This window comes from Chanodichthys erythropterus, chromosome 15, assembly GCF_024489055.1.
Source record: "Chanodichthys erythropterus isolate Z2021 chromosome 15, ASM2448905v1, whole genome shotgun sequence".
Classification (NCBI taxonomy): domain Eukaryota; kingdom Metazoa; phylum Chordata; class Actinopteri; order Cypriniformes; family Xenocyprididae; genus Chanodichthys; species Chanodichthys erythropterus.
The window spans coordinates 14,228,295-14,250,941 of NC_090235.1; the positions used below are offsets into that span (position 1 = coordinate 14,228,295).

General features: G+C 38.8%; 4 protein-coding genes across 12 annotated transcripts in view; 2 read left to right on the forward strand and 2 right to left on the reverse strand.

Annotated features, from left to right (window-relative positions):
- akap9 (A kinase (PRKA) anchor protein 9) overlaps window positions 1-721 on the reverse strand; it is an 89,645-nt gene extending 88,924 nt beyond the window's left edge. For all 4 annotated transcript variants that reach the window (XM_067411317.1, XM_067411319.1, XM_067411318.1 and 1 more), the window contains exon 1: window positions 474-721. In XM_067411317.1, the coding sequence (XP_067267418.1) occupies window positions 474-524 (51 nt within the window). In that variant the 5' untranslated portion in view covers window positions 525-721. The remainder of the gene's footprint in view (window positions 1-473) is intronic.
- A 2,996-nt stretch (window positions 722-3,717) lies between these two features.
- On the forward strand, window positions 3,718-9,095 carry LOC137037380 (transcription termination factor 1a, mitochondrial). Its single transcript, XM_067411341.1, has 2 exons — window positions 3,718-3,758; window positions 6,668-9,095. Exon 2 carries the CDS (start codon window positions 6,680-6,682, stop codon window positions 7,790-7,792), a length of 1,113 nt encoding a protein of 370 aa, XP_067267442.1. The 5' UTR covers window positions 3,718-3,758; window positions 6,668-6,679; the 3' UTR covers window positions 7,793-9,095.
- A 237-nt stretch (window positions 9,096-9,332) lies between these two features.
- On the forward strand, window positions 9,333-18,803 carry dus3l (dihydrouridine synthase 3-like (S. cerevisiae)). Of its 2 annotated transcripts, none has more exons than XM_067411340.1 (15): window positions 9,333-9,381; window positions 11,551-11,613; window positions 11,707-11,953; window positions 12,032-12,418; window positions 12,618-12,701; window positions 14,281-14,322; window positions 14,393-14,545; window positions 14,784-14,900; window positions 15,690-15,755; window positions 16,208-16,318; window positions 16,395-16,491; window positions 16,565-16,640; window positions 16,718-16,906; window positions 16,986-17,114; window positions 18,669-18,803. In XM_067411340.1, the coding sequence occupies exons 2-15, from the start codon at window positions 11,564-11,566 to the stop codon at window positions 18,739-18,741; spliced, it is 1,821 nt and encodes a 606-aa protein (XP_067267441.1). In that variant the 5' UTR covers window positions 9,333-9,381; window positions 11,551-11,563; the 3' UTR covers window positions 18,742-18,803. The 2 variants fall into 2 exon arrangements, with proteins under 2 accessions (XP_067267441.1, XP_067267440.1); XM_067411339.1 differs by having other exon boundaries at window positions 9,335-9,381; window positions 11,548-11,613.
- A 2,416-nt stretch (window positions 18,804-21,219) lies between these two features.
- The window catches only part of sema6ca (sema domain, transmembrane domain (TM), and cytoplasmic domain, (semaphorin) 6Ca), a 28,761-nt gene continuing 27,333 nt past the window's right edge, over window positions 21,220-22,647 (reverse strand). For all 5 annotated transcript variants that reach the window (XM_067411334.1, XM_067411335.1, XM_067411333.1 and 2 more), the window contains one exon: window positions 21,220-22,181. In XM_067411334.1, coding sequence (XP_067267435.1) covers window positions 21,220-22,181 — 962 coding nt within the window. The remainder of the gene's footprint in view (window positions 22,182-22,647) is intronic.

The window sequence follows — 22,647 nt, forward strand, 5'->3', positions numbered from 1 at the left end:
GTAGTGGTGTAAAACAGATGTAAATATGAGGTAAATGGGCGTTAAATCACAAGTGTCAGCTGTTTTCTGAGGTGAAAATGACAGCAGTGGTGTAAAATAAAGGCAAATACGAGTTAAATGGGCGTTTAATCACAAGTGTCAGCTGTTTTCTGAGGTAAAAATGACAGCAGTGGTGTAAAACAGATGTAAATATGAGGTAAATGGGCGTTAAATCACAAGTGTCAGCTGTTTTCTGAGGTAAAAATGACAGTAGTGTGGTAAAATAGAGGTAAATACGATGTAATTTGAGTTAAATCACAGATGTCAGTGAGGTAAATGACAGCTGTTGGCTGAATCTCAGTCAGATATGGGCGTTAAATTCTGAGAAAACTACAACAATGAGGTCAAATTTAGCTAAATCTCAGGCGAGAGTTATATTCTGAGGTAAGGACAGCAGACAGGCACACATGAAGTAAATATGAGGTAAATCTCACCTTGGCTTTGCCGGCCTGTAGTTTCCTCTGTCGCTCCTCGTCTTCCATCATCTCTGCGGTTCCTGCGGCTTAAACACGGACACACGCGCGTCATAAAAGCGCCTCACGCACACACACACGCCTGACGCTAGACGCGGTCCGCTGACATGTGTGTCCGGTTCGGCTCGGACGGCAAACCCTGTGGATTTTCGCTGTGTTTTATTCGGGCTTTGCTGTCACAGTCGCCGCCATATTTCTCCACGTAAACACACGAGACTGTCGGCGCGGTGACGTCACCGTGCGCGCACACGCTGCTGTAAAGCCTGACACTGCAAATATTGCTGTATCAATAATTGTGTGCATCGTGCAAATGTAAATAACTGATAATTACATTGTATAGTAGGACTATCAGCATTTTTATACGCTCTTGTAGCGCTGTACCTACAGTAGTGGACAAAAGTGATTTATTTGAGCTGCATGTTCGATTAATAAATATTAAATATGAGGAAATAACAAAACATTAAAGTTGGTTTAGGTGTCTGACAAAATTATTTGGCTAAAAACTTTAGTGCATAATGTATAGAAAAACAAAAATCATACATTGAATACAACACAATCATAATTGTTTCTCTCTTGTATTTCAATATGTTATATTATTTAAATATGAGGGAATAACAAAACACTAAACTTGGTTAATCTGACAAAATTGTTTGGCAAAATACAGATTTAATGCATAGAAAAACAAAAGGCTGACAGGAAAAAGCATACATTGAATACAGCATAATCTAGTTGTTTCTATTTTGTTCGTAATTTCTTTGTATGACAGCTTGGACAAAAATTGGCATTTACTTCAATTTGGCATGTTTCATAGCACAAATAAAACAATCAACACCAAGAACAACCATGCAATATGCATAAAAAAATCTTTAACACATTTTTAATCATATTTGAAAGCGTCGATTTTCCTAGACCAGATATTACTTTTTTCCACTACTGTATTTATGATACATAATGAATTGCATTATGCACATATAGGCCATGTACAGTATTGTATCAGTGTGATTTTAGGTATATTGGGATTGAAAAGTGGTCCAGATTACATTAATTTAACCCTTACTGCACATATCTTATTGAAAACACAGCAAGAGTTCTGTGTCAGTCATTTAAACAGAGAAATCACCTGTTGAACTGTTTCTAAAATGACAGTCATTTCAAACACTCATTGTTTGGTGACACACGTCTGACCCACATCACACACGTTCTGCTCATGTGACGGTGAGTGTTTGCTGTCGTACCTGCAGCAGCAGCAGGGGATGATGGTCTATTCCTGCGGCCGACGGGAGCTGAGCAGCTGATGGTTTGGCAGATCTTGAATTCCACCCATCGTCTCTTGGACATCCTTTACTTCACGCTGCCAATGTGAGCTTCAGGTGAACTCTGATGTTCAGCTCTGAGGCTCAGAGATCCAGAAACACTGAACGCCTGAATTATTCATGTGCGGGCAGAACAGGATCAGGTTCAGACACTCACAGGACTGCAAACTAACCCACTACATTTCAAATGTGACAATAAGATGTTAAATGTAACATTAAATTATCATTTTAAATGCAACTTTTTCTCCATATAGTGGACTTCACTGGGGTTCAACGGGTTGAAGGTCCAAATGTCAGTTTCAGTGCAGCTTCAAAAAGCTCTACATGATCCCAGACGAGGACTAAGAGTCTCATCTAGAGAAACCATCGGCCATTTTCTAAAAAAAATAAACATTATATACTTTTTAACCACAAATGCTCGTCTTGCACTGCTCTGTGATGCTGCACGCATGACGTAATCATGTTGGAAAGGTCACGCGTGACGTAGGTGGAAGTACCGAATGTTTTCCTTCATTTCTTTTCAACTGAAGAAAGAAGGACATGAACATCTTGGATGACATGGAGGAGAGTACATTTGAATTCTGAAGTGAACTAATCCTTTAAAGTCCTCATGAAAGGGAAGTAGTGTGTCTTTTCTTCCTTAAAGTGCCGTATATCCGAGTGAAACGCTTTGCAAACAAGAACAAATGTAGGGCTTGATTTTGTCTGTGGGGAATTGATTGGATGGTTTGCTATTGGTGGATCTCATGTGAGTGACAGGTTGCCCCGCCTTCATCATCAGAGAAGAGAAGATATTCTGATTCAAGATTATGAGGAACATGAATTTAACACAATAATGATGTGCACCGATAAATCATTTATCATAAAAAACGAGATTTATCCATTTTGATTTCATAGTGACTTTAAAAAGATTTCATCACATGGATGCAAGTGATTTATTTTTTAATTTACAGTCTTTATTTAACTTGATTATTCATTACTTAATTTTAAGCATTCCTAGTTAATTCAAATAAGTTTTATATTCCATGAATCATACTCTACAGAGAGAATATTTGTCTGTTTCTGCTTGTCTTGTCTGTCCCAGCATAAATCCATATGTTATTGATTATGGATGGTGTTGATGAATATTTCAGCGCGAGAGAAAACATTAATCTGATGAGAGTTTCTGAATGATTTCACAAGCACGTCTGAGGATCATGCCTGAATTCATAACCAGATGACAGGACTTACAGTATAATTAAAATATGTTTCCTTGAAATAAAAACTCTCAGGTGCTTATCCTGAAAATTCATAAGGAGAAATAAAACATGTTGCTTGGATTCGATCTGTACTGTATAAAAGAGTTTGTCCTAATTGCTCAAATTCAATTACAGTATATCCCTCACAGCGAGGCTCATCTCAATAATGAAAGGGATCAGGGCCTGAATGAATGATGCATGAGTCGGGCTCATCAGGCACAGACGGAGAGCGAGGCTCGAGTGATCCCGACCCTTCTCAAGTGATCCAGACATCTGGCATCCTCAGCCAGGAAACCAGGAGCTCGGAGAACGAGGCTCATTGTGTTAAAACCACTCAATATGAGCCCATGATGCATGAGTGGAACTGCAGCTATGGTGAATTCAGTGCATTTCTCCATTCTCTCACTTCAACACAGTAAACGAACTGAAGTCAGATCATTAATATTGACCCAGTGTCAGTCAGTAAGTGAATAAATAATGATAGATAGAGAGATGATTGATGTGTTAAGCTTAATAGAATGTAACATGATTAATGAGTGTATTGGCGAGGCTGAAATATGATCTTTCAGCGTCCTCGTGTGGCGTTCAGGCAGTGCTGTTACTCCCGAACAGCAGGTGGCGCTGCGACACAGTCTGATCTCACACACAGACCCGCTCGAGGAAACACGGAGGCGTTCACATGTTGAGATGAAGTGGTAGGTCAAAATCAATATGATGTTTACTTCTCAATAACAGCTTACAGTTAAAACACACGCTGACAGTGAACTGTGTTCATGAATTATGATGTTCAAATTAGTAACATTTATGTATAAGTAAGTAGATTCGTGTCGAGAGCTTTTAATCTAGCAGATGATTATCTACAGATCATTGTATTTTACCTCATTTAGCTCCACATTATGATTTTCTTTTCATCAGCGAGCCTTTTGATTGATTCTCTGTGAAAGCTAGATAATGTATACATAAGGTTTATTATTATTAATATATGCATGTACAGTCACTGCTGATTTATTTTAATGCTCTTGATGTGTATATAATCTGAGATGTAGCCTAATTATAAGATAAGATTCTACATTATTACAAAAACATGTCTTGAGTTAGCCAATATTTCAAAGCTGTATTTTGCATAAAGAAAACAATTAACTATTATTATTTATAACTTAAAATCAGTATTATTAAATTTATTTATGAGGATTTGAGGGTAAAATGTGCTTGCATGCCTTGAAAATAATCAAAAACTGTTGATTTTAAACTAACAGATATCATTCTTCACCAGTTAATCATTTCTTTTGTATTATGAGTTACTGAAATGTTATTTTAATATGCAAATGAGGCAATATCTATTTAAATATGCAGTAATTTGCATACATTTGCAAAACATAAATCTGAGTTTTGGATACAGCCAGAAAGTTTGATTTTGTTGACATTTAAAGTTAAAGTTTTTTCCAGAGTGGATTTTGGATTTCTCTGTTTATACAATCAACAGACTGAAAATAAATAAATTTTTTGTCATGATTTCAAGAGTAAAATTGTTGTGTAAATCAGGTGAATGATATATGAGCAACCCTTCAGAATATAGATATGAATAAACTGTAAAATAAACACTTAAATGTGTATCTTTGATGTTTTCTTTGAAAACATTATAGTTTTGCCTGTAGTGTCTTGCATTAAAGTGTTAGTTAACCCAAAAATGAAATTTCTGTCATTAATTACTCTCCCTCATGTCGTTCCACACCTTCATTCATCTTCAGAACACAAATTAAGATATTTTTGATGAAATCTGAGAGGTATATAACTCGTTCATTGACAGCAATATAATCAACACTTTGAAAGGTCCAGAAAGGTACTAAAGAAATGTGACTGCAGTGGTTCAACCTTAATGTTATGAAGAGACAAGAATATTTTTTGTGTGCAAAAACAAAAAAATAACGACTTTCTTCAACAATCTCTTCCCTGTCATTATCTTATGCAGGTGACGCAGTGATCACAGTAAAGCTTCCGTATTTACGTCCAAATACCGGCTCAGTATTGGCTGGAACTGATCACATGATCAGCACGACACGTGTGTGATGCTGATGCAGGAGCCGGCCAATAATGAGTCGGCGTTCTGACGTAGAACCTGGAAGTGCTGGACGTAAACAACATATGAGAATGACACAGAAGAGAAGAGATTTGTTGAATTAAGTCCTTATTTTTTTGTTTTTGCACACAAACAAACGAATCTCTTGAATGATTCAATGACTCACTCATAAAGTCTTGTTTCATTACTGGATGAATCAGCGTTTTTGAATGAATCTCTTGAATGATTCAATGACTCACTCATAAAGACTTCACTCGTATCACTACTGGATGAATCAGCATTTTTTTTTAATGAATCTCTTAAATGATTCAATGACTCACTCGTAAAGACTTGTTTCATTACTGGACGAATCCGTTTTTTTGAATGAATCACTTTAATGATTTAATGAGTCACTTATAAAGACTTCACTTGTTTCATTACTGGATGAATCAGGGTTTTTGAATTAATCTCTTGAATGATTCAATGACTCACTCATAAAGACTTCACTCGTTTCATTACTGGATGAATCAGCATTTTTTTTAATGAATCTCTTAAATGATTCAATGACTCACTCGTAAAGACTTGTTTCATTACTGGACGAATCCGTTTTTTTTAATGAATCACTTTAATGATTTAATGACTCACTTATAAAGACTTCACTTGTTTCATTACTGGATGAATCAGTGTTTTTGAATTAATCTCTTGAATGTTTCAATGACTCACTCATAAAGACTTCACTCGTTTCATTACTAGATGAATCAGCATTTTTTTGAACAAATCTCTTGAATTATTCAGTGACTCACTCATAAAGACTTGTTTCATTACTGGATGAATCAGCATTTTTTGAATGAATCTCTTGAATGATTCAATGACTCACTCATAAAGACTTCACTCGTATCACTACTGGATGAATCAGCATTTTTTTAAATGAATCTCTTAAATGATTCAATGACTCACTCGTAAAGACTTGTTTCATTACTGGACGAATCCGTTTTTTTGAATGAATCACTTTAATGATTTAATGACTCACTTATAAAGACTTCACTTGTTTCATTACTGGATGAATCAGTGTTTTTGAATTAATCTCTTGAATGATTCAATGACTCACTCATAAAGACTTCACTCGTATCACTACTGGATGAATCAGCATTTTTTTAAATGAATCTCTTAAATGATTCAATGACTCACTCTTAAAGACTTGTTTCATTACTGGATGAATCAGTGTTTTTGAATTAATCTCTTGAATGTTTCAATGACTCACTCATAAAGACTTCACTCGTTTCATTACTGGATGAATCAGCATTTTTTGAATCAATCTCTTGAATGATTCAGTGACTCACTCATAAAGACTTCACTCGTTTCACTCGAATCTCTTGATTGATCATACTCGTCAAAGGTTTAACAGACTTTGACGAATTGTTGTCATTTAGTAATTAGATCGCGTAGGTGTTTGTATCGAGATCGCCATCCTTTAACACTTAATTATGCAGCTTGAACAAAACTTCCAGTGAACTCCAACAGTAAAGTGATATCTTTTCTTATCAACAGGTGTGGTGAGTGATGGCTCAGAGGCGGTTCCTCTTGTTCCTGTGGCCCGTCAGGAGATGTGCAACATTTCCTGTGGCGTCTCGCTTCTGCAGCTCCAAACAGACGAAATTCGAAATTCCTCTGGTGCACTTAGAAAACGAATCTCTCCTGGAGAACCTCTCCAGCATGGGAGTGGACCTGGCGTCGGCCCGTCGACGGCAGCCGGGCGTCCTGAGAAAGCAGCTCACCAACGAACAAGGTCTCGCCCTCTTCCTGAAGACCAAAGGCGCCGATCCGGAGACCATTGCCAGCATCATCTCCCGCTTCCCGCGGTCCATCACCCGCTCCTGCGAGCACCTGGAGGAGCGCTGGACCCTGTGGAGGAACGTCTTCAAGAGCGACCATGAGGTGGTGGGGATCCTCTCACGCTCGCCCGAGTCCTTCTTCCGCTCCAGCGACAACAAAAACCTGGAGGAGAACATCTCGTTCTTGATGTCGCTGGGAATCACGACTAAGGATCTGCACCGGCTACTTACCACCGCGCCGCGGACCTTCTCCAACAGCGTGGAGCTGAACCGAAACATGGTGGAGCTCCTGCAGAGCATCTGCGTGAATCTGTGCGGGAATGACCCCAAGCTCTTCGCCAGAACCATCATCTCCAGGAACCTGTACATCTTCATTCGCAGCACCAACCGCATCCGCGCTAACGTGGACTTCTTGACAAGCTCCTTGAGTTTGAGTAACTCCGAGGCGCTAGCTTTGTTCCAGAGCCACGGCGCTCAGATCCTGGACCTGTCGCACGAGAGCCTGAAGAAGAACTCCGAGAGCCTGCGGCGGAAGCTTCGCTCTCTGGGCTGCGGCGCCGACGACTTCAAAGCCATGATCCTGAATTACTCGCTGGTGCTGTTCATCTCCTCAGAGCGGCTGAACGAGAAAGTGGACTGCCTGATCGAGGCCGGGATCCACCCGCAGCAGATCGTGCAGAAGCCCAAGGTCCTGGACTTCAGTCTCGCCAGCATCAGGCAGCGGCTGCACCATCTGAAGCGGCTGGGATACGACTTCCAGAAGAGCGGCATCGCTGTCTTAGATACGAGCAAGAAACGCTTCAGTGCCAAATTAGAGAGACTGGGTTCACCAGAGGAATAAAGACTTGATGTTCATTCTGATTCACTGTAGATGCATGTCTGTTTCATCTGATAATGTCTGATATTATCTGATAATTTCTGATAGTCTGATAATATATGATGTCTGATAATGTCCGATAACGATAATGTACGATAACCGATAATGTCTGATAATATCCGATAATGTCTGATAATGTCAGATAGTCTGATAATGTCCAACAATATCTGATAATATCTGATAATGTCTGACATCCGATGATAAAGTCTGATAATGTCCATTAATGTCTGATGTCTGATAATGTCAGATAATATCTGATCGTGTCCGATAAAGCCTGATATCCAATAATGTCCGATGTCCGATAATGTCTGACAATGTTCGATAATGTCTGATAATGTCCGATAATATCTGATAAAGTCTGATATTGTCCGATAATATCCGACAATGTTCGATAATGTCTGATAATGTCCGATAATATCTGATAAAGTCTGATATTGTCTGATAAAGTCTGATATTGTCTAATAAAGTCTGATATTGTCGGATAATATCCGACAATGTTCGATAATATCTGATAATGTCCGATAATATCTGATAAAGTCTGAAAATGTCTGATATCCAAAATTGTCAGATAATGTCTGATAAAGTCTGATATTGTCTGATAATGTTCGATAATGTCTGATAATGTCCGATAATATCTGATAAAGTCTGATAATGTCTGATATCCAAAATTGTCCCATAATGTCTGATAAAGTCTGATATTGTCTGATAATGTCTGATAATATCCGATAATGTCTGATGAAGCCAGTGTTTTTGGCTTAAACATTTTGTACAAGCATAGAAATGTTTGTTCAGTTTTAAATTTATTTGTAAGAGGATGGTGCTTAATATATCACCTGTTCACTTTTCTGGGCCCTTAAAATCAGTACAATATGCCAAAGTAATTCATAAAATAATTTCTTTTTTTCTTGCTCTCTCTCTCTCTTTTTATAGCTATCTCCTGTGTATATTTTGGTAAAATGTCTCATCAACATCAAGTCTTTTATTTCAAAATAAATGTCCCGTTTTTCACAATATAACCAGCCTAAGGGGCCGTTCACACAGAACACATTTTCCTGTTAAAATATTACAGTAAAAAATATGCCAAAGTGACTGATAAAATTATCAATTTTGTTTAGATTTCTCCTATGTGAATAAGTGATAAGTGATGTATAATTGATCTGTGCTTTTTCATATGATTATTATATAAACACATGAACTAAATGAGCTGAATGAGCAAAATGCACTGGAAAACAATGTAAATTGTTTGACGAAGAACATTAAACTAGTATTTTCCTGATCTTGTTTGTTTTATGACAAAATAGATTGTTTTTTTTTCATTACCAATGATTTTGGATTATCAGAACAACCATTTCAGATAGATAGATAGTTTATTTTTTATATATAATATAAATTAATATCATAACATCATTTTAGTATATGTTGTAGTCCCATCATGAACCGCGGGGGCGCGTATAGAGGCGGAACTTCACTGTAAGTGTTTGTGTTTCCGGTCGGACCCGTCTGAGAGTAGCGCGGCTGCAGATTGCATGTGCAGAGAGAAACTTCTCTTGCTGGTGAGTGATGATCAATCATTATTATCAGATATTAATCTGAACTGATCTCAGAGCTGCTGTATGATCGGATATTAATAAGACTCAAACATGCTCTTCAGATGCGCGAGCTGTTTTCGGCTGTCATGCACTTTAACCCTTTTAATCCAGTGTGACTCTGAAATAAATCTGAAGAGCCTGTTTTTAACGTTATCGTTTCCTTTGAAGGCCACTAATAATGCTAGAGTTAGTCCTAATGCTTACAATTAACATGTAAATGATGTGTTATGTCAGGGGTTTGCAATCTTTTAGATGCCATGGACTCTTCCTCAAAATGGAAACAAATTAATCTTTATAGTTTCCTGTATATTTATCATGTTAATTTTTCACTTCATATGTCTAAATATTATTTAGAACATATTTTTATAAAGTTACATTTTTTCTTACTCATTATAGTAAAAATACCTGTAGGGGAACTTTCTTTAATCTGATTAAACAAATGTATTTATTTATTTAATTTTATTTTAATCTTATTTGTGTTATTTATTTTTTCACATAAGGTGTAAATGTGGGTGGTCTTATGTTAATGAGCACATAATAATGACAATATCACATCAACATCATCAGATCTTTTATTTCAAAATAAAAGTCCTGTTTTCCACAATATGACCACCTTAAGACATTGTACCTGTACTAATATATGAATATATATATTTATTTTTACATATTTTACACTGTTTCAAAGGTCTGAGTACTGCAGAGGTCTCAATATGTAAATGTTTCAAAATAAAAGTCCTATTTTCCACAATATGACCACTTTAACCCTTGTGCAGTCTTCGTTTGGGGTGTACACTCAGGGTCTCTGGATGTGAATTTTGAATTTTGTAACTAAATTGTTTTTTTTTTGTTTTTTTTTTTTAAACAAATGTAATTTTACTGTTTATTAATGTTTTTACACCACATTTGTGCAGTTTTTGAAGGATTTATAATTTTTTAAATTTATACAAATAAATTAAAACATATTTTTTTAAATAGGTTTTTATACAAAAACAGCTTTTTATGTAAAATTCACTTTATAAAAGACCCACATTTCTAACTTTCATTCATTGGGATAACATGGATAATTTGATATGGTTTAGTGTGAGATTTTTGCCCATCTTTTGGAAAATGCAGTTTTAAAAGTAAAAAATGATCACTTTATCCAGTAGATGGCAGCAGAGCTCCACTATTTGCTATTTGACTGACTGAAAGACTCTTTTCACAAGTATTCTTCAGCTGGATTCACATCTAAATATTATAAAATCACAATTATAACAATAAAAGCTACTTTTTGTCAAAGTTTAGTATTTTTGTAATTAAAAAAAAAAAAAAAAAAATCAATTTTTCAATATTGTTACATTATGATGAGACCCCGCTTAGAAAATGAACAAAATTCACCCTCAAAATCAACATTTTTGAAAAACGTATTTTTTTTCAGTACAAAAAGATGCCTAAACGTTGACAAAAAGTTATTTTTATTGTCATAATTGTGATTTCATAACACTTAGATATGAATCCAACTGAAAATACTTGTGAAAAGAGTCTTTCAGTCAGTCAAACAGCAAATAGTGGATCTCTGCTGCCATCTACTGGTAAAAGTGATCGTTTTTTACTTTTAAAACTGCATTTTCCAAAAGATGGGCAAAAATCTCACACTAAACCATGTCAAATTATCCATGTTATCCCCATGAATGAAAGTTAGAAATGTGGGTCTTTTATAAAGTGAATTTTATTTAAAAAATATTTTTTAATGTATTTATATAAATTTAAAAATATGATAAATCCTTCAAAAACTGCACAAATGTGGAGTAAAAACATTAATAAACAGAGTAAAATTACATTTGTTTTTTTTTTAAAAACAATTATTTTGTTACAAAATTACATTTTGTTGGCTGGGGTCTCTGGAGACCCCAAAGACCCTGACTGTGACTTTTTTTTTTTTACACTAACATTAAAAACAAGATATCACTCCATTTTTTTAAATTTGTGTATTTGTAGATCTAGAAAGTAGATAGAAAAGTGTTAACAACTGTGTCATTTGGACAAAGAGACATTTTTTTTTTAATGTTAGCAAACGTCATTTGGGGTCTAAAAAGACCCTATAAGGGTGAAGACATCTGAACCATGACGATTGTTTTTCTGGTTTCTCAGCAGGTTTGAGTTCAGGATGGAGTCGGCTGTGGAGGTTGAGAGAGGAACTGCAGCTATTAAAGAGCTGTACGTTCATAAATATATTTGTGTTCTGATTATGATGATATTAATAACAATATCCAAACAGCTCTCAAACACACAAACATCTACGTTCCCCAGGTTCCTCACCACCAAAGAGAAGTTCCACGCGTTTCTGGAGTCGGGCCGGCCGGGTCAGAAGAGCGAGGATGCGGAGCGAGACTCCGGAGAACCGGAGCAGAAAAGGATCCGGCTGGACAGCGATGGAGCGCAGGAGGAGCCAGACAAGAACGAGAAGAAGAAGAAGATGAGAGGACAGAATAAATCCAGACCTCACATGAAACCTCAGAGCTACGAGGACAGACGACTGTGTCCGTCAATCATTCAGGTGCTCACTTGATAATACTGAAGTGTGGTTTGGTTTATCAGAACGATTTAATTTCATTAGTTAACACTGACCTTTCAGGAGCGAGACACCAAGTGCTTCTACGGCGATAAGTGCCGCTTCCTCCACGACGTGTCCGAGTACATGTCCAGCAAAGCTGCGGATCTGGGAGATCAGTGCTACCTGTTCAACACCTTCGGCAAGTGTCACTACGGCGTCACCTGCAGGTTCGCTAAAGCTCACACGAGCGCCGAGCTGAAGAACCTGGTGAACGAGGATCTCTACAAACCCTCCGCTGAGAGAGAGACTGTCCGAAACCACCTGGACAAAGACCTGCAGAGACGCCTGCGCAAGAAACAGGTGAGCTTCAAGGGCGCCGAGGCGTATCTGAAGACCGTCACCCGCGGGAAGAAGCCGGAGGAGAATCAGAGCGGCCCGAGAGACGCTGATAACGCTCCAGAAACAAAGGTGAAACATCAGATATCATTTCACTGCTCAATATGACTAATTTAAATAATTAATAAGCAGAATAAAGGGGCGGGGCCTGTTGAGGAGCTGCAACAGTATGAGGAAAATAATCAATCTAGTAGAGCCCAAAAACAACCTCAAGACTTTGTGGGCATAATATGGTCTTTAATCAATTATGTAAATATTGGTTGTGTTGCAGGAGTGTGCCGTTCCTCCGGTGAAGACTGTGGGGCCGATTACAGATGCTGACATCATCAAGCTGCGACCGTGTGAAAAGAAACAGGTGTGTTTGGAATAACATATTATATTTCTTGTTAAAACGGATGTATACAGGGTTTTAATCCATATACACTTGCAAGAAAAAGTATGTGAACCTCTTGCAGAATCTGTAAAAATGTGCAAAATTTTAACAAAATAAGAGAGATCACACAAAATGCATGTTGTCTTTTGTTTAGTACTGTCCTGAGTAAGATATTTTACATAAAAGATGTTTGCATTTTGTCCATAAGTGAAAAAAAAAAGCTGAATTTATTAAAATAACCCCATTCATAGGTATGTGAAGCATTGATTCTCAATACTGTGTGTGGTCACCTGATGATCCACGACTGTTTGTGTGTTTTGTGATGGTTGTTCATGAGTCTCTTGTTTGTCCTGAGCAGTTAATCTGAGCTCTGTTCTTCAGAAATATCCTCCATATCCTGCAGATTCATCAGTTTTCAAACATTTTTGCATATTTGAACTCTTTCCAGCAGTGACTGAATGATTTTCAGATTCATCTTTTCACACTGAGGACAACTGAAGGACTCAAGCTCAACTATTAAAAAAGGTTAAAACATTCCCTGATGCTCCAGAAGGAAACACGACGCATTAAGAGTCGGGGGGGTGAAAACTTTTGAACGAGATGAAGATGTCCAAATTTTTCTTATTTTGCCTGAATATCATTGTTTTTCATTTAGTACTGCCCTCCGGAACCAACAGAAGATACTTGCATGTTTCCCGGAAGAAAAATTAAATACAATTTACCTTGATCTTCAAATTCAAAAGTTTTCACCCCCCGACTCTTAATGCATCGTGTTTCCTTCTGGAGCATCAGTGAATGTTTGAACCTTTTTTAATAGTTGAGTTTGAGTCCCTCAGTCGTCCTCAGTGTGAAAAGATGAATCTCAAAATCACATCAAGGGTTCAAATATGCAAAAATGCTGGAAAACTGATGAATCTGCAGGAGCTGGAGGATTTTTCTGAAGAACAGAGCTCAGTTTAACTGCTCAGGACAAACAAGAGACTCATGAACAACCATCACAAAACACAAGAACAGTCGTGGATCATCAGGTGACCACACACAGTATTAAGAATCAATGCTTCACAAACTTATGAATGGGGTTATTTTAATAAATTCAGCTTTTTTTTTTTTGTCTTATGGACTAAATTCAAACATCTTTTATGTAAAATATCTTACTCAGGACAGTACTAAACAAAAAATAACACGCATTTTGTATGATCTCTCTTATTTTATTAAAATTATTAACATTTTCACAGATTCTGCAAGTGATTCACATACTTATTCATGCAACTGTATAAGCTTTTAAATTGCTCTTTTATAGTATTTCGACGTTGTTTGCCATGAATATAGTCAAGGATGCCGACATGGCATTAAATCACCAGCCAAATGCAAATCAAACAGATGTAATATTGCAAATGTATTCATTTTTATTCATGTTTTATTATTTTTTTCTCCTCCTTGATGCATTTTTGATCTCCTAAAAGTTGAGACATTTTATATAAATTAATTTTTTATATTTTCTATATTTTATCTTTGCTCTACTAATATTTCATTCTGAAATCTTGTCTTTCATGCATCTCAGGTGGATTTCAGAGACAAGCTCTATCTGGCTCCTCTCACCACGGTAAACTCGCTCGATTACAATTACCGTCAGTCACGTGTTTCTCGCAGCTCATTGGGTGTTTTCTGTGCAGTGTGGGAATCTGCCGTTCCGGCGCGTGTGCAAGCGCTTCGGAGCCGACGTCACGTGTGGAGAGATGGCCATGTGCACCAACCTGCTGCAGGGTCAGGCGTCTGAATGGGCTCTTCTCAAGAGACACGCCACTGAAGACCTGTTCGGCGTTCAGGTACGACACAATACACCTGTTCATATCAGTGTTTGATCATCAGTGAATTATTGACTGCTTTCATAAATACGAGCTGTTCATAAAGCCAAACCGGGTCCATGTGTTGATACTGTATCGGTGTTAATTAAGGCAAAACACTACAGGTGAATGTAGATCACGAGTTCGATGCAGATGTGACCACTTTTACTCGCTGTAAACTTGTATTTCTGGTAAATCTGATGGTGAGGTTGTGTTGCAGCTGGAAGGCTGTTTTCCAGACACCATGACCAGATGTGCCGAGCTGCTCAATCAAAACATCGATGTGGATTTTGTGGACATAAACTCCGGCTGCCCCATCGATCTCGTTTACAAGAAGGTAATGCACAGAACACGCGTGTTTAGGAATGGATCACGCACAAATTAACGTTTGGTCATTATTTACTATATATAGAAGTCGATTTGACCCACATTTCATTTTTAAACTGCTTGAAATACTGTTTATTTCTTGAAATTTTGTGAATATTTCTCACTTAGGATCATGAATGTGCAAAGTTTTGTGTTCAAATTGCCCGTGCACTTCGCCAGAAATCAACACTTGTGTAAAAATCTGAAAACCTTTTATCATAGCTTGTCAAAATATAAAATGCATGAGAACTCGAAAGTTTACTCGAAATTAAAGACTCTGCTTTCTAAATCATCCAAGTAGAATTTGCGGTTTCTTCATCTGAGTTTTACAGCCGAAATTAATCTGTGAAAGGATGTTTTTTGGTTTTGGGTCTCAATAACTAGTGTGAGAAACTCATTTAACCCTCACCTGGGTTTGACAGAGGCATTTTCAACAAGTACAAATTGCAATAAATACTATTTATACATGCAGTAGTTGTGCCTCAGTGTGCAAATATATCACTTCAAGTAATCATAAACAAAGAAATGTTTTTATTGTATCTGTACAGCTAATATTCAATGTGCAACTTTTTTTTTTTTTTCATATTTTTTAGTCAGGTTTTTACATGAATCTGTTTTTCATCATGTTGATTTTTGCATGGAAACTAAAGGTCAGTTTGACCCAGAACACAAATAGCGCACCCATATTTTCAACAAAACAGGAGAACAGTCGTTTTTTGTGAACGTTTAAGCAGTGATTAATTGATTTGTGTTTCTTCAGGGTGGCGGATGTGGCCTCATGACACGAACCTGCAAATTTGAACAAATCGTGAGGGGAATGAATTCAGTAAGTGAACAGAGAAACCTCGATCATCACTGTTTAGAGTGTCTGATGTTTGTTTGTATCGCGGCGTTGAGCTTCATCATTGGACATCAGTAGGTTTGTTTACATTCACACATTTTCATCAGAGTGAATCCAGTTCGATTTCAGATTCTGCTTCAAAGAGCTTTAAACGATACCAGATGAGGAATAAGAGTCTTATCTAGAGAAACAATCAGCCATTTTCTAAAAAAAAAAGAAATTATACACATCTTAACCATAAATGCTCCTTCTCCTCTAATAGAAGTGTATTACTGCCCTCCACAGGTCAAAGTCTGAACTAAATTGTCATATACAATATGCTAGTGCAAGTATATAATAATTTTCGACTGAAGAAAGAAACATTTGTATTTATGTGTTGCGTTCAGAATTGGAGAAAGACACCGTGATAATGTTGTATCTCGTTTTCTCTTCCGCAGGTTCTGGACGTTCCGTTAACGGTTAAGATCCGTACGGGAGTTCAGCAGAATTGCAACATCGCGCACAAGCTGATCCCAGAGCTGAAGAAATGGGGCGTGTCGCTCATCACGGTATGACGAAACTTCATCAGTCGCGGTTCAACTCGCCTTCATCCTGACGAATCACTGAATGTGTTTTCCTCCGCAGCTGCACGGCAGATCACGGGAGCAGCGTTACACGAAGTCAGCTGATTGGGAGTATATCGACACCTGCTCCAAACTCGCAGCTCCCGTACCGCTGTTCGGTAAACACACTGAAGCCGGCGGATGATGAAGATACTCCATACTTCAGATGCTTTGACTCTGTGTCTCCCGCAGGTAACGGGGATATCCTGTCGTATGAAGACGCCATGAAGGCCAGAGAGACGGGAGTGTCGGGGATCATGGTGGCGAGGTGAGTCCGCCCGCGTCTGCTTCGACTGCACCATCTGTGTCTGTTCTGTCCTGAAATAACCACTTCCTGTCTGGTAGGGGCGCGCTGATCAAGCCGTGGCTGTTCACGGAGATCAAGGAGAGCAGACACTGGGACATTTCCTCCAGTGAGCGTCTGGACATCCTGCGGGACTTCACCAACTACGGCCTGGAGCACTGGGGCTCCGACACGCAGGGCGTGGAGAAGACACGCAGCTTCATGCTGGAGTGGCTCTCCTTCCTGTGCAGGTGATGAGTTTACAAGGGATTGTTCACACAGAAGTGACGTTCCAATCCTGTGTGAAGTTGAGTGTAAACGTGTGTTCAGGTATATTCCCGTGGGATTGTTGGAGAGAGTCCCGCAGAAGATCAACGAGCGTCCGCCGTTCTACATGGGCCGGGATTACATGGAGTCTCTGATGGCCAGTCAACATGTGGGCGACTGGATACAGATCAGGTGACGCTTTTGATGAATTAAGTGTCTTTCTCACCAATTTTTTGCACATTTTTGGGAAATCGCATAAACACTGGATTGAAATGGCAAGATGCACAAAATCTCTAGATAAAAAAAGTTTGTCAAGACAAACTTTAAGTTGGCTTGAAAAAAACGGTCCAGAAAGTTTGAAATATGAGAGTTTGTTTTAGTTCAGTAGTTTTGATAGATAGGGTACTCAAGGCGGTTGCTATGTGGTTGCTAAGGTGTTGCTATGCGATTGCTAAGGTATTCTGTGTGGTTGCTAGGGTGTAGCTATGCCGTTGCTAGGGTACTCGGGTGGTTGCTAAGGTGTTGCTATGCGGTTGCTAAGGTGTTGCTATGCAGTTGCTAGTGTACTCGGAGTGGTTGCTAAGGTGCTGCTATGGGGTGGTTGCTAGGGTGTTGCTATGCGGTTACTAAGGCACTAGGGGCATTGCTAAAGTGTTGCTATGCGGTTGTTAGGGTACTCGGGTGTTGTTATGTGGTTGCTAGGGTACTCGGGTGGTTGCTAGGGTGTTGCTATGCAGTTGCTAGTGTACTCGAGTGGTTGCTAAGGTGTTGCTATGCGGTTACTAAGGTACTAGGGGCATTGCTAATGTGTTGCTATACTGTTGCTAGGGTACTCGGGTGGTTGCTATGCGGTTGCTAAGGTGCTCGGGGTGGTTGCTAGGATGTTGCCAGGGTGATTTGTGTGGTTGCTAGGTTGTTCTGGGTGGTTACTATGAGATGGATAGATTTAGTTAGATTAGTGTACAAAATCTAAAAATGCACATAAAAACTAATAATTTTTTTTTATCCGATAAGAAGACTCGCACAAACTACGATGGAAACGTATTTACCGAATAAGTCACAAAAATCCTCACATGACTTTGCCTCAGCAGAGGCTGTGCTTGGATAACTGCACTAACCAGTAGACGAATCACATCGCAGCATCTCAAATGTTGGTTTGGTGGTTCTGAAACGTCTGAGCCAAAGTCTGTCATCAGAATGATTTGGTTTCATTCCTCCAGAAGCGTCTCACATGATTGTGTTCCCAAACACCAGCATCCGAAGGCAAGATCACATGACAGCGTTTACTGTGTTTCGTCTGACGCTCTGAGACAAACTCATTTATGATGGAGGAGAAAGAGCCTGATTGAAACAACTCCGTTTTATTACTGATATACTGCACAAGGAAGTGATGATTTTGCCCTCTTGAACACATGAGAGGGAAACGCTGCTTTATTAGCAAATATTTTATGCCATATTCCAATTTTGCGCAAAAGTTAAATTCACAAATTTGGATGGAAATAACTATTAAACTGCTTAATTGAGTTGTATCTGTTGAATTTAACGCATGTGTATTTTTGGTTTCACATTATGTTTTTGCATATGAATTTATAGACTGAAATGAACAAAGAATTAGTATTTACTGGCCAAATTTCTCTCACAATGAGTGTTTGGTGTGTGTCATGAATAAAATGTTTTTTTTTTTTAAATAATTGATGTACTAATTTCTAATTATAACTAACGTGATGTTTTGTGTTTGCTCTGCAGTGAGATGCTGTTGGGTCCGGTTCCTAAAAACTTCAGTTTTCTGCCGAAACACAAAGCGAACGCTTATAAATGACCAGCGGCTGATGAAAGTCTGTGATTGTTGAGTAGAAGTGCTAATCAAACTTTTTATTTTATTTATATCTAGTTTGAACATGACTTATGAAGCTGGAGTTGTTCATATTCAGGTTGAATTTATTTTAGATGTATTAAAGATGTTGAAGACTGAAGAGGTGTGTGTGTGTGTGTTGGATATTAATGCAGCATGTTTTATAATTAAAGCAGAACTGATCAATAGAATAAATCTTGAACTGTTAATCACGGCCTTCAGATCGACACTAATGAATCGCACTCATCTTCTCTGGTTCTGTACTGAGCTGAAAACATCATCTTTGATGATATGAAAGAGAATAAAGTCAAATACTCACTAATGACTGCAGTTCATATTTAATCTCCATCGCTCCAGGGATCTGAAGAGATCATGTGATCGAGTGAAACACTGAAATATGTGTTAGCATGTCTTAGCAATGTTTCTTTTATTAAGTGCATAGCAAGTGTTTATCATCATTAATGATCAGCGAGTTTGTTCAGATGACACACAATAACCTGAGAAGTTCACAAATTCACACATCTCTCAGAATATAGTGCTCTTTTTAAACAAGTTCACAAAAAATATACTGTGACACAAAACATCAGAATGCACCAATCACAGCCTCTGCTGATCAGGTGGGCGGGGCTACTGTCAGAGCGGGGGGTGTGTCACGCAGAAATGCATGGCGGCTGGTATACAAACATGAAATCATTGTGTCTTACAGCGTACAGAAGTGGATTGAACTCTGACCTGTGATTCTGTGCCGTGAAAGACGAGCAGAGGCTCTGAACGTCACAGATCTCGGCTGAAAACCAATCATGCACTGCAAAAAACTGTTCTTCCTGTCTCGTTTTCCTGTGCAAACATCTAAACATTCTTAAATCAATAAACATTTACTGGAGACGCAAAATGACTGAAGATATTTGTGTTCTGAAATATTGATAAAAATAAAGTTTGTGTATTTTTTGCAGTGTAGACTTTCATTTAGGTGATTTTGCTTCAAAACGAATTAACAGAATAAAGCCTTCAGGATGTCCTATAGTGTGAGAGCACAGCACTTACTCATCATTTTGCATAGTTTATTAAAACAAGCATGACTTCACATCCTGTCGCTCTTATTTGCTGAAAATAGTTACTTTTTAAAATATTCCTGTGTTTTCTGATCAAAGAAGTGTATTTTTGCAAGCAAAATGAAAACAACTATTTTAAAGTAAAAGTTTCACCAGTCAGCATTATTTTTGGAGGCTCCCTCATTTTTCCGTCTTCTGCATGACATTTACACCTCAGAAGAAACCTGTCTGTGACACTGCTCATGAAGTCACGCTCTTCAGACGGTCCTGCATCAGCTGACCGACGGCCACTGAGAGTCCAGGAGACGTCCCTTAGAGAGGGAAGGGGTTATGGGTTAGTGTCAGCATCATCACCTCTGACCTCAGCTCTCTCTCAAACATCATGTAAGGCACAAATGAGTCCAAACACATTATCATTAATTCCTCAGCCTTAATCATGTCAGTCTAATGTGATGCTTGTGAGATATTGGTGGGTTCAGTCCGGCTCGTGTCGTTCTCCGGGTCACATGGTGCTCTCGATGAAAACAGAGTGTCACTGCGACAACTGCATTATGTTATCCCATTTTCTGAGCTGGAATCATGTTCAGAAGAGCATACTGTTCATACTACTGCAGTGTGTTTACTGGACACAGTGTGTTAATGAATACGAACATGGAATACTCTATCCCACAATGCAATTCACTTGACGTTCAAGAAACGAGTCAGTATTACTGTTTCCATCGTCTTGAAGTCATTGAGTTATTGAATGTGTCTTTGGTTAAATGCCTGTAAAATCTGTTGTGAACAATCTTAAGATATTCTCACGTTTTCACGCTTTATTTTAAGCTCTTAAAAATTGTTTGCTTCCGAGTGGCATTAAACGGGAAGATGGGACATTAAACAGATAAACTCATCTTACTAGCTGCTTTCAAAGACTCGATGTGTTTATAATCGCGCTCTAGAAACTCATTCTCAAAATTCAAAGTTTCCAGCTTGTCGATTTTATATAAAGACTGAACGAGTTGTTGAAGCTTAATGGTGGTGATGTTGAAGTCATGTGACCGTGTTTGAAGCTTTTTGCTTCGGCTGATTGTATCAGCCTTTAAAATGAATAAAGGTTGTGTTCATTTGTGAAAATGATCATGAACAAAACACGTAAAAATTAAACTTTTCTTGGTCACAGAGCTTATTTTCTGCAAAAATCCCCCAAAAAACAATTTAAAAAATCCCATTTGCTGAGCTTTTAAAATTGTTTTAAAATGCAAAATAGTGTTTTTATCTGAAATCATGTTTGATATGTACTGAGCAGTAATCAGTATGCTTGTATTCGATTCCAAACTTGCTGTTTTTGACCTCTGACCTTTCCTCTAGTCGTACTTTGCCGAGTGAAGACAGCAGCTCTCGGGGTCAGAGGTCAGTAGTTGTGTCTGCCGTGCGTGGCAGCAGAGGGCAGGTGTAGCGTTTTGGCGGGAATGTTTATGGGTTTAGGCGGGATCTGCGGTTTGAGCGACGCTGTGCGTCTGATGATGGCCGCCCTCTGGAGGTGAGGAGGCTCGCTGTAGCTGTGCTGTCGCGTCAGACACGAGCCGCCCGCGAGTAGCGGCCTGTGTGTCTCGTAGATGTTGGCCGACTGCAGCGACTTCTGGTTGAAAGTGTGCTGGCGGGCCGTTGTGACCCCGTTGCCCATTTTGATAAGGACTTTGCGCTGTGATTGGCCTGTGATGGCGTCCGGTCGCTCGAGAAGCGCTTGTAGTGGAATCTGTTGAAGCGTTGTGGTTTCAGGCGTCTCTTTTAGGCAACTGTAATATGATGTTGGCATCATATACGACCCTGGAATGGTGACATCACGTCCTTCCTGATGCTGGATGTGTTCATGGATGTCATCGCTGTGGTTTTCTGAAGGAGTGTGATTGCTAGAAAGTGTCTGATTTGTTGGAAACAGCTGCAGGGTGGAGTTGTGGGTGTGGCTTCTCTCCCATTGGCTGTTCAGAGTGTTTAAGTTCTTGATTGGCAGCTCGGGAGTGGAATCCGGGGTGGGCAGCGTCGAGACCAACTCTTCCTCCACAGCTGCGTGTGGTTTAACGGGCGGCTGCCGGCAGGGCGGGCCGGAGCTGTAGATCTGGGAGGACGTGACGTCGTTCTTGTCCGGGTTGGCGTCCAGCAGACGGTTGAGTTTGGCGAGGCTGTTGAGCGAGAGCGCGTGAGGAAGTGCCGCCTCGGGCTCTTGTGCCCGCTGGGATCTCTGACTGCAGTAACATGACACCAGCAGACCCGACACGATGGCACCCAACATGAACGCCACAAGCACACACGCGCCCAGAAGAGTGTAGTGATAGCCGCCGCTCAGACTCGCCGCATCAGGAAGCTGCTTCACTCCTACAGAGACAGACATTATATTTTTAATGTCATTGATTTAGTGTTTTCTTTTGTTCTTTCTTATGTCAAGAAAGGCCTTCTGAAGCAAAGTGATGCATTTGTGTAAGAAAAATATCCATATTTAACAAGTTATAAAGTAATATAACTATCTTAAAATCAGCATAATCTCCAACTTGTCTTAAATCCCCAAAGGTAAGATGTTTAAAGAATTTATTGTGTTGTTGTTTCAAATATGTTTTGAGCATTACAATATAACACTAGCTACACATAACACATTTTACTATTATTAGAGATACGACTATACTGAAGAGACACACATGATCAATAATGATTAAACAAAGATTGGTCAAATTTGGAAAAAATTAGTTTTTTCAGATTAAGCTCACATCTAGGTACAAATTTGTCTCCAATATATGGTTAAGTCGGTACAAACACAGACACTCTTGATGTCAGCACTGAACCTCAC